The 14,049-nt window shown below is 37.8% G+C and overlaps 3 protein-coding genes across 4 annotated transcripts in view; 2 read left to right on the plus strand and 1 right to left on the minus strand.

Annotated features, from left to right (window-relative positions):
- The window catches only part of LOC145488469 (cobalamin trafficking protein CblD-like), a 48,180-nt gene that overhangs the window by 4,612 nt on the left and 29,519 nt on the right, over nt 1-14,049 (minus strand). Inside the window, exons 1-2 of one of the 2 annotated variants that reach the window (XM_081467346.1) lie at nt 2,782-2,871; nt 1,123-1,261 (exon numbers count right to left, since the gene is read on the minus strand). In XM_081467346.1, the coding sequence (XP_081323472.1) occupies nt 1,123-1,261; nt 2,782-2,793 (151 nt within the window). In that variant the 5' untranslated portion in view covers nt 2,794-2,871. Of the gene's footprint in view, nt 1-1,122; nt 1,262-2,781; nt 2,872-14,049 lie in introns of those variants that run through there. The other variant, XM_081467345.1, reaches the window with a different exon arrangement.
- LOC145488470 (tRNA wybutosine-synthesizing protein 5-like) lies at nt 2,972-4,047 on the plus strand. Its single transcript, XM_081467347.1, has one exon. It carries the CDS (start codon nt 2,973-2,975, stop codon nt 3,882-3,884), a length of 912 nt encoding a protein of 303 aa, XP_081323473.1. The 5' UTR covers nt 2,972; the 3' UTR covers nt 3,885-4,047.
- LOC145488467 (prolyl 4-hydroxylase subunit alpha-1-like) lies at nt 4,348-14,038 on the plus strand. The gene is made up of 4 exons (XM_081467344.1): nt 4,348-4,961; nt 7,748-8,263; nt 8,374-8,626; nt 9,742-14,038. The coding sequence occupies exons 1-4, from the start codon at nt 4,652-4,654 to the stop codon at nt 9,923-9,925; spliced, it is 1,263 nt and encodes a 420-aa protein (XP_081323470.1). The 5' UTR covers nt 4,348-4,651; the 3' UTR covers nt 9,926-14,038.

A 14,049-nucleotide genomic window follows, 5' to 3' on the forward strand; every position in this document is an offset into this window, starting at 1 on the left:
CAGATTCTAAATATGACCTAAGACTCAAAAATGCATGAGAATTTGCGAAAAATGTTCTGAAGATGATATCATCCTTTTAGACTGTAAAAAAACATGCAAGTAGGGAAGTTATCACGATTAGTTAGGTTACAAGTTCCTGCCACTTGACATTCCTGATATTCCTGCCTGCAGGAAATCTGTCATCTGACCTGTAAATGTTCTTATTCTACCAAGCCTGGTCAGACAGATTATGCTAAGTGTTGTTTCAAGAATGCTGTCTACCTCTTTTTCAGAGTCACTGTCGTTCACACTAAAGCTGTCTACCTGTTCGTTAGGAGACTCTGGTGGTAAGCTAGTCTGTGTCACAGTCGCCTCTCTCTGATTTTTTCCGGGGAGAGGGGGCTGTGACACAGGCTAGTGGTAAGCCAGCATCCTCATTTGAATTAGCAACCTCGTTGTTGAATTAGTTGGCTCATTAACTTTCGCTTGGAACTCTCTATGCCTTGCAGTGAATTCAAATTGACTGGTTTCAAGACCATTTCAGTTTTAAATAAATTAGAGGCAAAGTGCCTGCCCTGTCCATTGTCTGATGGATTTACCATGCATTTTAGCCTATTATCCTCATTTCAGCTTGCTTCTTTCTCATTATCTCCTTTGTAAATAACCAAGAAATAGTGGCAAATCCTGTACTTGCTGGATCTGGATTAACATGCTCAAAATTGACACGAACAAGGTAATTGAAACACTTTCTGAATTTCTCAACCCTAGGAAATAAGTGATGTCTCGACTGATCTTGGTTACAAGATATTTATCCCCTTCCCATTTTTGACAGTTTTCCCAGTCACCAAATCCCAGTCCCAGTGACCTAAATCCCATTTTCCCATTGGCCAATCCCAGTTCCCATTTTACCCCTTCAGGACCCTCCAGAAAATATCTATACCAAGGATTGTTATTGGAAATTATTCCAAGGGGGAAAGGATTCTCAAAAACCAAAATGTTTAAAGGACAATATGAAGTAAAATTGGAATTTCCAGAGGGATGGGGGTTCAAACCAAAAACCCCTCCATGGGAGAGATTCCAATGATAATTTTCTGGAACAACACAAGCAGGGACAGGCATTTAAAAGAATGAAACACAGCATACCTGATCCATCTCCAGATAATGCAGTGTCTGTGCTTGATGTACTTAGCACTGCTCTCCGCTGCATATTCCTCACCATTTGATTGACAACTGCTCTTATACTAGGAAAGTACCTGACTGCGCGACTCGTCTTTCTAAGAGCCTAATGGTAGGTGAACACATCACAATGTGTCAGTACAGCATGACTATATGTTCCCTAGCAACCTTGTTCTTTTGGCTCAAAATAGAAGTTACAAGTTGGATCACTCAAGTCTCTTTTCCTCTCTTTTTTTCTCTAAGAGTGCTAGAGCCTGACAGCAGAAAGCACAGCACAAGAAGGAGAAAAGAGACTGACACTATTTCATAATACAACAATTTCATTCTGCTTAATAATAGTGGACCTAAACTTCAGCAGGCACGATCCCCCATAGTACTACTCGTGAGCACTTACACTGATAATTTTACAGTTAATAAGCCTAGGATAGATTCATATTAGACACTCTAATTGCTGCAAAGAAAAATGTAACCAAAGGTAGCATAAGCAGGTTGTATTAACATGAGAATAGATTAACTAATAAAAGAAAATAATGAACAATGTGAAGGTGAATTAATCAACATGACACTCTATCCACTGAGCTACGAGAACTCATGGAGAGCAAGGTCATTTAACTGAGTTCATATATGACAGGTGTCCTGCATACTGCTATGATCAACACTATCGAAGTCATTGTGAGTAGTGAGTGATAAGTTAATAAAGATGATGAATTTTAAGCTCGGTAATGAAATGTGAAGGTGAATTAATCAACATCATATATGACATATATGACATTTATTATATGGAGAAGAGTGTTTTACTGGGAACTAAACCACTCGTAGATTCCATACGCAACTTCATCCGGGACCCGAGTGGCGTATTTTCCATATGTCACCTTTGTGAGTGTCGTATCGTTCAATGACGTCACGATTCCTGCCTTTTGCTTTTGTTGAATTGGTTTCTCCATATAATAAAAAGAACATTACACAGTGGCGAGAAGATATGAATTTTATGTTCGAGTGGCAAGAACAATATCTCACAAGTGAGCGAAGCGAACGAGTGAGATATTGTTCTTGCCACTCGAACATAAAATTCATATCTTCTCGCCACCGTGTAATATCCTCTACATATCATATATGACATATGCAGGTGTCCTGCATATGTCATATATGAACTCAGTTAAATGACCTTGCTCTCCATGAGTTCTCGTAGCTCAGTGGATAGAGTGCCCGCCCAGTATTCGGAAGGTCATGGGTTCGATTCCTGTCGGGGACTCAGAATTTTTCTTTGTCCCACGCTCGTGTCATGTTGATTAATTCACCTTCACATTTCATTACCGAGCTTAAAATTCACCATCTTTATTCACTTATCATAATGAACAATGTACAACTGCCACATATGTGTGCAAGGTTCTTCTACCAACTGGATAAGTCATAGTAGACCTTGCCAAAAAACACAAAAAAGGGAAATACGAGTTAGCTACTGTCGATCAAGAACTCAAAAGTGACGTTGGGTAATATACATTCTCACAGACAGATGAAACGAAGTCGAAGGCCTTTATAATTTAGATATATTACATCTCTTAAAATATCTTCATTTCACGTGAGTTCACTACAAGAATCACATACATTGAATCTCATGTTACTTACCTTAGAAGACATAGTTCTGTTGAAGTATTAAATCCTGTAAAAACAACAAAATATTCGATATTTACTGGCCCTAAGTTCGCCAGACGTGACGCAAAGCACAAAAGAAGTAGAGGAGATATCACAATTTACCCACAATGCATTGTAATCGAGCTCTACGTTCCTAATTTAGTTTTTAACAGTTCCACAAACAAATGGACACGATCCTTCAGAGATGTTTAGAAGTTCCCTCCAAAGAAAACATCGACTCCCAAACGTTTTGTCGTAAATTTTACAACCAGCAACCTGTTGTTTTAAGGAAATCTGTGGAGAACTGGAGACCATGTAAAACATGGACACCAGATTATCTTAAAGTTGCCTTGAAAGGAAGCTTTGAATGTCTGGAGGTTCTTGAAGCTTTGGACAACGAGCAGTTTGTTGACAATGTCGATTTCGCCCGCAAAAGAAACATTTCACCTGAAGCCTTCGTTGATTATGTTTTCAAGGAAGAAAAAGGGTTTGTCTCTGACGAAATGGCTGAAAATCAAAGGAAATATAGCGATTATCACAGCAAAAAGAGATTATATTTGAGAACTATGTCAATGCCTAATGTTCTTTACGGAGACATTGCCATACCAGATCAAATTAAAAGTTTAAAGAGTAAAATCTACCATACAAAGGACCAGGAAGCTGATTCACTCGACAAATTTGCTAGCAAAGTGTTCAGACAAGACACTATGCAACTGTGGGTTGGTACTAGAGGGAATGTCACGCCACTTCATTACGACCGAAATCACGGACTACTAGTTCAGATCCTGGGTGAAAAACAAGTCATTTTATTTTCCCATGAACACACGTCTTCCCTGTATCCTTTCCCAAGCTATTCAGAGAAATCTCACTTGAGCCGGATCAACTTCAGAAAAATGAAAGACGAAGATGAACTTTTAGCTTCCTTTCCAAAGTTTTGTCGGGCAGAGGCCTACAGTTGCGTGATAAGCCCAGGTGATATTTTATACATACCACCCTTTTGGTGGCACGACGTCACGTCACGCGATAACTGCATTTCTGTCACGCTCCCTTGGGACATGGAGCCATCTGATGAAATACCACCCTGTATGCTGCGATGAACTTCTTTTATGGAGAGTTTGGTATAGACTGTGATGAAAAGTTTTTAGAGAATTGCATTTTAGCTGTATCATTAGCGAAATGAAAATAAAATAAAACATGTAAATATATTCCCAAATTCTATTCTTTGATTCTTTGTACGCTTTCTTTACAAAATTAAAAGTAGGAAAAGAATGATGTGATCAAAATTAATTTTCTGTTTGTATCATGAAGTTGCTTTCAACTTCTTCATAAATGATAACGTCTTCCTTTTGGTACAAAGGGGCTTTAAAAAAATTTTATTTTCTACCTAAATCAGCAATATCATGTTCACTCTGTTTTGATATCGAGATATTTTTAGCTCTTCATTCTATTTGAGACTTCCTAGCACTTGTTCACTTTCTTTGTTCTTTTTCTACTTTTTTTGTGTTGTTTTTCTGTTTTCTTTTTGTTTGATTTTGTTTCTTTACGTTGTTTTATTTAATAGTTTTGTTTTCTTATACATTCTTGAAGCCAGATTAGAGTCCTTGGTCTTTTGCCCAGCTCGAGCACTGAGAGTCTCAGACCACTGGTAAGTGGTAACTTGGCGCAGTTGCGTGACATTTAATAATAGCGTGACAAAACTGACGGAAAACGAAAACGACCTGGGGTCCAGTTTGAAAATACACACAGCTTTGCAGATGGCGGGGTTTTTTCCTTCAAATGGTTAATTAGTTGTATTGTTCCCCAGTTGGTACATTCGAGTGGGTTAATTGTAGCTCAAAGGCTCAATCTGAACACCGTTTTGAATATGACGAAGGCTGTGAGCAGGAAATCAGGCAAAAAAGGCCGATCAGAAGATGTGAAAACATCGACAGTCAGACAACCTGCAAAACTCCCGAAAAGACATCATAAACACCAGGAAGAGACATCTCGTCGATGGATGATTTGGCTCGTTATTTTTTGTTTCCTCATTGGAGCGGTCGTTGTGTTTTTCATTCCCGCTTTCCAGTTTACTTCCAAAGAAAAAGTTTCTGAAGGAAAGAACTTTGATCAAAGTAAACAAGTTAAAGAGCCGAAAGCTGACAGAGCTAGTGATGGGCGAAAAGAGAAGGATGCAGGTAAAACATCAGCTGTGTCTTTAATTTAATATGTGATGTGGTTTCTATGCCACGTAAGCATAAAAAGGAATGGTAAATTAGTGATATTATAATACGATGTATTATTAAAGTTACGAGGACTGGTCAGTATACATAAAGATGCTAATTGACTGCAGCAGCAAATTAATGAGTCTAATTTCCAGATTTCCTGGTGGGGAAAAGTTGTTGATATTAGATACACTTTTGTTGTTGAATTGGCACAAATCTACCTTGCACATCTTTTTTGTAGGGTCAAGAAGTTAAAAATATTGGTAGTCTCCTAGATTTTGGTTTTTTCAGGTTCGACATCTTACCCCTTTTGAAGGGACAATGTTATGAATTGCCCATGTGCACGTTGGTTGGTCGAAACTTGAAAAGTTCAGGTTGAATTTTTTCGACAAATTCAAAATGGTGTTGACTGGTGGAGCCAGACATAGTGTGTGAACAAGGGGAACTGCAATGGATAGCCCCTTGCTGTAAACACACAGAGAGAGCATAGTTGTTTTAAGCCAGTTTAGTGGCTGCTTGTCAACCCTTGCAGGCAGTAAACACTGAGTCTTGGTCAGTTGAGCTTGATCCCCTGTAGATTCCTAAGACAATAATATTATTGTCTTAGAAATCTATACTCACTTAGCTGTTAACCAATGAACATAGAATTCTGTGGCTCAGATACATTACTAGCAAAATATTTTGGACATTAGAATTTCAGATTCCATTTCAAAAGTTAAATTTTGGAAATTTGAAAACAGTAGAACCTCCACTAACGGCCACCTCTCCACGACTACCACTTCTCTACAACCACTTTTTGTCCTGGCCGATAGTCAATACTTTCACCCTTATTTTAACTTCTCTACAACGGCCACCTCTCCACAACAGCAATGGTCACTAAAGCACCTCCAAACTGCCAAGATAACCTCTCAACAACAGTCAGTTAATTAACAACTGACAAACAATGTTTACGAAACCCCATTTTTTATTGGGAAAGGTTACGCAGCTTGATCCATAACGTACATTGGTGGTTTCTCTTTGGTTTCTGTTTTATCAATATATTTTAATTGTGTTACATATTTACGTGATACACTAAGCATTTTTAAAAGATAAAAATGTTGAACCCCACATAAAAACAGGTGTCATATTACACCCCTCTCTCCCCATAACAGCCACCTCTCTACAACAGCCACTTTCCTTTCTCCCCAAGGTGGTCGTTGTGGAGAGGTTCAACTGTAGTCTGAAATTATTGTGTTGACAGGCCTCAAAGTTGTTACGTACTACGGAATCTGCATTCAGTGTAAAATTTAGAGATCTGTGGAGAATTGTAAAAGTGGAAAAATGTACTTTACATTTCACAGCAAGCATCTTGAAGTTGGAAGATATATGGAATGTATTGTAATTCGACAGTAACTAGTCTAAGAGTGAGATATGACATGATTTTTAGGCTATTTAGCACATCTTGGCCTTTAAATCATTATGTACTCCGGAATCTGCATTCAGTTAGCTTTGATATGGAGTAGCACACTTATAAATCTGTGGAGATTTTTTAGAGAAAAAATTATTTTATGAGACAGTTACAGTCGTAGTACTGTGAATCTGAAAGATGTGTGGATTATGTTCCAATCAACAGTAACTAGAGTGTAATATGGCAAGATTTGTAACCTATTTATCACATCTTGACTTTAATTTTTTATGTACTACAGAATCTGCATTAACATAGCTGTTAGTAGCAGTATTAAACTTAAAAATTTGTCGAGATACATGTATGCTAGAGAAAAAAATATTTACACAAGAACACTTGAGAATATTGAAGTTGTCTTGATCACGCTGCAGCCCGATGAGGCTGGAAACACGGCATGAGTTATATGACAGTTATAGATTATTCAACACAAACTGACCTCAAAATAATTTAGTTTAGAGTAATCTACTTTCTCTTAGCTTGAAAATAACACAAGACAGTACAGTTTAATACTCCCTCCCATAAGAAATTTTTAAGCGGATATGGAAAAGCAAATTGTGCACATGTACAGCCTGTTATACTGTGCCCTATTCAAGGGTTTGCTGTGATTGAACATTTAGGTATGCTCCTTTTACCACCGGGTGGCGCAGTGGCCTCATGGTTAGTGCACTCGTCTCCGGATCGAGCGTTCCGGGTTCGAGCCCTGGCCGGGGACATTGTGTTGTGTTCTTGGGCAAGACACTTTACTCTCACAGTGCCTCTCTCCACCCAGGTGTATAAATGGGTACCGGCGAACTTAATGCTGGGGGTAACCCTGCGATGGACTAGCATCCCATCCAGGGGGGAGTAGAAATACTCCTAGTCGCTTCATGCTACAGAAACCGGGATAAGCTCCGGCCTGATGGGCCACTTGGCTCGTATGCAGACTTTACCTTTTACCTTTTACTGACCAGTGCAAATACATGGATTGCGACATACATTCTCCTAAAATGATCCTTTTCACCTGCTTGCATCATCTTCAGTTTTCAAAATTATATTATAAAGTGAACATGGATATCAAGAGTACTCAGGACAAAGTGCACTTTGTAATGTAAAAAAGCAATGACCAAACTCTTGATAAATTGAGAAATAATGTTGAACAGAACATAAAATAGTAAAAGCACTGTACATTATTTATAGGAATGTGCAGTTCATCTTTGAAGCTTTATTACAGAAAAAATAGCACAAAAAATTAGTCTAGAATCATCGCAAGATTTAAAATGGTTGTAGATTCCTATTCTATCTAATTCCAATTTCTGTTACTTTCTATTTCTTATAGGAGCACAAAAGATTCCTGAGTTTTTCAAAGATTTCAAGTTATCAATTCAAAGCAAGTTGCAGATGAAAAATCTCCAAGAAACTGATCAAAAAATGAAAATCCAACCACTTTATCATGACAACTCCAAAAGTACTGTCCGTGCATATGTAATAGAGCATTTCCTTAGCGATACTGAATGTGACAGTCTTGTTATGGTTCACAGCCGTCATGTGTCCGAGCTGAACAAGCAAGTCCCAATCATCTGCTTTGACAGCATCAAATCTTTCCGAGAATACTTGAAAGATGCAAAGCTTAAAATGAAAGTGTCATTGAATGATTTCACCGATGGTACAACCTGTATCAATGAGACATTTTCTGCTAAACTGCAGGGACATTTCAAATGGAGTTATAGCACGGCATTTTATCCAGGAGAGAGCAAATTTTCTACAGTGTTTGCTGAAAGAATACGGAAGGCAACAGGACTCAGACTCGAAAACGGGGGGAAGTTCCAAATCACATCATATCCACAAAATGTTGGTAAGTTAAGAACTGAAGTGAAGGGATTGTGGTTCTGTGTACAAAAAAAGTTCAAATTGTACAGACTGATATGAATTTAAAGTATTTGATTTACCAACAAACTGTTGTAGGCTACAAGAATCACACAGACTGTGTTGTTGAGTACAATGACAAGCGGGATCGATTTGCCACTATACTGGTGTACTTAAGAGATGTTGAGGAAGGAGGAGAAACGAAGTTCCCTCAATTGGGAATCAGCGTGAAGCCTCGTAAAGGACTTGCCCTCATTTGGAACAGTATGAACTCTCGTGGAGAATGTGATCCCACATCTCTTCACAATGCTGCAAAGGTCGTCAAAGGACATAAGTTTATCATACAAAGATGGTGAGTTTTGCATTGTTTTAAATCAATGTAGTGCACTAATTAACAATTAGATTATGAGCCCAAGATTTCCATCACATGATAGCTGGTGAGCACACTGCCCAAGTCAACTATCAAGCATAGAAATCTAGAGCAAATAATCTAATTGTTTTAAAAGTATAAATCTACTCGTCGTGCAAAACATTTCAATAGTTAACACAAAGAAGCAGCCATCATTTTGTTAACAAAACATTGTTTATATATCAATCAGATGCAAGTAGATAAATTCTGTGTACATCCAGTCTAGAGTAAAACCATTGGGCCTAATAATAAATTTGATGTTCAATACTGAATTCAACATTTCTTCTGTAAATGCAGTGACATCTTCTCTGAATTTTGGACGTCAGTAATTCTGCTAGATTTGGTGTAAATGTATTGCTACAAAAAGGCTACCGTACTTCTTTCCCAGAATTATAGAGATATAATTATGTGGTTGATACAAAAACCAAAATATACTTAATGTATGGAGTCAGAATGTACAAAAGGAATATTAAATATTGAGAAATCTCACCTAGTGGTATACTGTCACATTTTCGCAACTGACCGAGAAATTTTCAAAGGCAAATTGTGAGTGATCAGGACCTTTCCAATTGTTTGATAAACAATGAAATTGAATTATTAGCATTGAAGCTTGCATTTGGGCTAAGCTGTGAAACCCTCCCTTTAATGAGAAATACACCTTTTTCAAACAAAACAGTTCCCTTCCACAAAGGTGTTGAGTTAAGAGAGAATTTCAGCTCTGATCAGTGTAAAATGAAGACTGTGGACTGCAGACTGCAGACTTTTTAACTGAATTGTGTTACCATTTCCATCACTGAGAACTAACCATAAACAGGCTAACTCCGTGGAACATTATTCAGTCTAACCATAGTGCTATTCAGGCTAACTGGAGTTCAGACTTTTACTCTGATCAGCCTGAATAACCCTGTTTACAGTGAGCACTCAATAATGAAAATAACATGATAGTCTGCAGTCTGCATTTTTACCCTCAATCTTCAGTTTGCTTTTTACACTGACCGATTGCAGCTGTCTTTTCTTGCAAGTGTGTGTTGTAATGGATGTATCCTCTTTTAAAACAGGTACTATTATCATAATTTCCCAGCTCTTGGAAAACGTCCCCAGCAGCCAATGTTACCTAAGCGTGGAGCTTATCAGCCCAGAGTGTCTTGTGACGAGTACAAGCAGGGTAGCTGTCGGTGGTATGACGAGTGGAACTATGATCACTTACTGGATTATACAGCTAACTTACAGAATCTCATCTGATTTACAGTTATTAATGATAACAATAAGTTTAAGGAAACAGCATTTCGAAGCCATCTTTGAACCAATTCCACTTTCAGTTCAAAACTGCCATCGTATTGTACTTTATGCTAACTTGCCTCTTCTGAGTGATAGATGTAGTTACAATCACTGTAGAGACATTAGAAAGTCCCTACATCAACAAGATGGCCAGTAATAGCTAAGGATCAAAACTGCTATCTGCAGTGAAGAGGTATCTAGTGATAAGCAGTTCTCTGTAAAACAGAGTTCAACTGTTGATTTTTAAATTGTGGAAAATGTATGAGGGTGGCAAAGGGGGGTACCAATCACGCATCACACTGAATTTTTCTATTAAATCACGCATCACGCATAATTTTTTTCACTAATCACGCATCTCCTAAAAAGAAGTAAGTACATCACCAATTTTACCTTCTCAGCCCTAAAAGTGTTGTCAAAAGGAGAACTCTGCCAATTCAGCCAATGAAATGCATTGGCAAATATTCCAAACACTTTCAACTAAAAATAACAATAATTTATTGGCCAAAATAAAAGTGATGACCCGTACAGGAGAACGGGAAATTCATTCTGTATCCAGGAGCCTCCTGGATAACCTGAGAGTGTTGGCATCATCTGTGAACAGACTCCTGATGAGTGCAAAAAATAAAAAATAAAATAGGGCGAGCCTAGCAGGGTGAGATTTTCCCTCTCCAGACCATTGTCAGCTATCTCTGCCTGCCTGTTTTTTCCCTTCCCCTATAACTTTGTGTCAAAGCTTTACCTGTGGAAATTCCTTCTGTACAGCAACATTTCTATGTCTGTAAATGACATCATAATAATAATAATAATAATAATAATAATAGATTTATGTAGCGCTAAAATTATAAAATATTCTAAAGCGCTTCACAATTTTAAGCCATGTTACAATGTAACATGGCCTTTATAATAGTGGTACACAAACTTATTCCTTGTGTAGTCTCTCGTTGCTTGCACAACTGTCTCCTCAAGCAGCATGAAATGATACCAAACTCTATCATCTCTTATCATTTCAGTCATTTGGGACATTCTTTTAGACCTTTCATACAATACCCAGATTCAGATATGGTCTGATGCACTGCCAAAAATGATCCGTGTACAAAATGGACAAAAATAGCGCTGAAGCTCATAGTCCTTGTGCAAAGTTTAGCTGTTTTCAATTGACATATTCCTGTTGTGACTATTGTGTCATAAAGATTGTTGTTGTTGTTGTTGTTGTTGTTGTTATCACAATTGTTTGGACCTACACTACCATGAACATCCACAAAGATAAAAAACACCAGAGGTCAAGAAAAGGACGAAAAAGACCAGAAAATGGTGTCACGTCTGCCACAATTTATTGATCTTCTTTAAGACTCTATTTACTATTTACTTTGAATGAATGGTATCCTTCTAGTTCAAAGAACGTTCACTTATCACGGAAATCTAATTGGTAAATCATGCGTCACGTGCTTGCAAAATAGCAAATCACGCATCACATTATTATGTCCTGTCCTGTGTCACGCAGCTATTTTGGTCTCAATCACGCTACTAATTTTGGGGCAATCATGTGTCACGCAAAAACCCTTTGCCACTCTCATGTATGGACTTGTTATTTCTTACATTATGATATACATATATTATCATATCATTCTCATCATATCGTAAATTTATATAGTGTAAAGCTGTGAATAATTTAGATCTATCCAAGAAATAATAAATAAAAATGAAATTGCATTCGTCAATAATTATTTATAATTTTGAACCTTTCATATACTTAATGTTGAGCACTAAAAACATTTTGTGATGAATATGTACTAAAACATGTTAAATTAATTAATCAAGTGACATGAATATTTGTGTACATCATTCCGTGTTTAAAGGACATCAATACACAAGTAACGATGAGCACAAATCACCTGCTGTCTAATTGGTGAAAATTATAGAGCTGACCTGATCAGAATAAAGTTTAACTAATGTTGGGACATAGCCATGGGAGACTACTGTCAGACAAAGGACCTGAGAATAAAGAAAGTTATGGACTAGGAGTCATCTTGATCCAAAGTCTAAAATACGTGGTTTAAATTGTAGATGTTGAAAATCAATGTAATAGTGCAGGTATTTATACACCTGTTGGTCAACAAATGTTGCATCATGTAATGTTATCAGCAGGGTATATCAAATAGTGTTGAACAGAATAACGGTGTAATCTACTGTTTAGCAAGTTTCAAGTTGTTGATTGATAGGCATTCTCAGAGACCCAGGGGCAGTTAGTGGAGGAGGCAACAGTTGAAACAATACTATTTCTTCAGCAATTTTTCTCGTGGTTTTAATTTTTGCTCACTGCCAGAAACTGCCCTTGGGTTTCTTGAGGGTAAATGACAGGGAAATAAGCAATGCCCTCTGGATTCTATCTCCATATTAGTATCACCCAACTAGTGGACTCATGCAAATCCTGCATTTTAATTGGCTACGCTATTAGAGGACTATTAGTAATAGTCCTCAGGTAGCAAAATTGGCGCAATCGAGTATGACACTTTCTTTTGTTTTATTCCCAAATAAATATTTCTTCAACTTGCATTTGCTGACTTTATTATTGCCTTTTCTGTCCAACTAGTTGGGTGATACTAAAACAATTAGACCCTTCGCCCTCAAGGGCCACGGGTCAATAGCCCATTCGGCTTCGCCTCGTGGGCTATTAACCCGTAGCCCTTGCAGGTTACGGGTCTAATTGTTAAATAGCCACTATTTTTGGTTTCTCCAATGCTTACCGGGAGAAGCACTGCATGATGACCCAACTAAAAGGCTTCAGAAAGGAGACTAACATGGTGTCAGTCACAAAATTTATAATTGACAGAAAAAGCTGAATATTGAACTATCATGAGCTTGGACTAAGTCTACAACCCTGAATGTCAGCCCTCTCTGTTTGCTTACTCCAAGCAGGAGTATGGGACATGAGGAGATGGCTGAAACTTAGGCCAAGCTTTACAAGAAGTGGATAGCAATAAGGAGGGATGCAAGGCAGATTGAGGATCACCTGGAGAAGGAGTCAAGGTTTACCCCCATTGCATCCATGCAAGTGCTTATGGTAACGGGACACGCAGTAAGCAATTTTAAATATTACCAACAAAATTCTGAGAGAATGCTGAATGCAATGTTGATTTCAGATTTACATGCAATTACATGATCTGAGAAAGGATAACATAACAGTTCCAGAACTAGAAAAAAAGAACAATGAATAAGATAACCATCAGGGGGCATTTATTTCTCAAGAGAACTTGTAGATTCCACTTCATGACAATTTCAGGCTTCTGGCCTTGATTGTTAGAAGGGTGGACAATGCTATCCACCCAAGAAATCACTATCCAGCAGACAGCAAGGTGGATAGCAATTTACCTGGTGGATAGAGTTATCCAGCCTTCAAACATCTGGAACCTGGTTTTTAGTCTTCCCTTGACTTTAAATTACCAAATTCCTCACACCTCTTTGTGTTCCCTCTTCTCATATTTGCTCACCCAATGACCAACTACCCAAGCCATCACTCATTTTCAAAATGAGCTAGTAGTGAGAGTCTATCAAGCTTGAGGGTGAAAGACTATGGAACAAAAAAAAAACCGGATACTATGCAGTTTCTGTTTCAATATTTATTAGTACCGAGTATGTGGTAATAAGAATGCAATTAATTATAAGTGTTTAGCAAAATATATGTCCAAGGAAATGCTCTTCCTAAAACGTCGAGAGCATCTAAGTTAGTTTACGACATGGATATATAATTATTGCCAGTTTCTTAAGATATTGAAAAATCACCCATCACCTGGGGAATACTTTCAAAACGCTGAAGAAAAACAACTAAAACACATCTCCCCACAAAAAACTGCAATTGCACATGATAAATAAGAGAACGTTCACCAGCAATAAAGTTTATCTCTAGTTTGATGGCAAAAGTTATGTGGTTTGCAGATAACCCTGGTCTAGCCAGTAGATCAAAGTTAAGAGTGATACGGTCAAGTCTCACACCAGTCAGTCTCAGTACACAAACTCTTGAACAGTCTTCGCAGTTCAAAAAATCTACAACAGATTTGAGTCTCTTTAAGTGTAAAAATATACAAGTATCA

Source organism: Orbicella franksi, chromosome 5 (assembly GCF_964199315.1).
Source record: "Orbicella franksi chromosome 5, jaOrbFran1.1, whole genome shotgun sequence".
Classification (NCBI taxonomy): domain Eukaryota; kingdom Metazoa; phylum Cnidaria; class Anthozoa; order Scleractinia; family Merulinidae; genus Orbicella; species Orbicella franksi.

Excerpts from the sequence above, each read along its gene's own strand:
- LOC145488470 (XM_081467347.1), top strand. The coding sequence starts at position 2,973 with ATGGACACGATCCTTCAGAGATGTTTAGAAGTTCCCTCCAAAGAAAAC.
- LOC145488467 (XM_081467344.1), top strand. The coding sequence starts at position 4,652 with ATGACGAAGGCTGTGAGCAGGAAATCAGGCAAAAAAGGCCGATCAGAA. Across the intron at positions 4,962-7,747 it reads GCGAAAAGAGAAGGATGCAG|GAGCACAAAAGATTCCTGAG; the intron begins GTAAAACATCAG and ends TATTTCTTATAG. Across the intron at positions 8,627-9,741 it reads AAGTTTATCATACAAAGATG|GTACTATTATCATAATTTCC; the intron begins GTGAGTTTTGCA and ends CTTTTAAAACAG.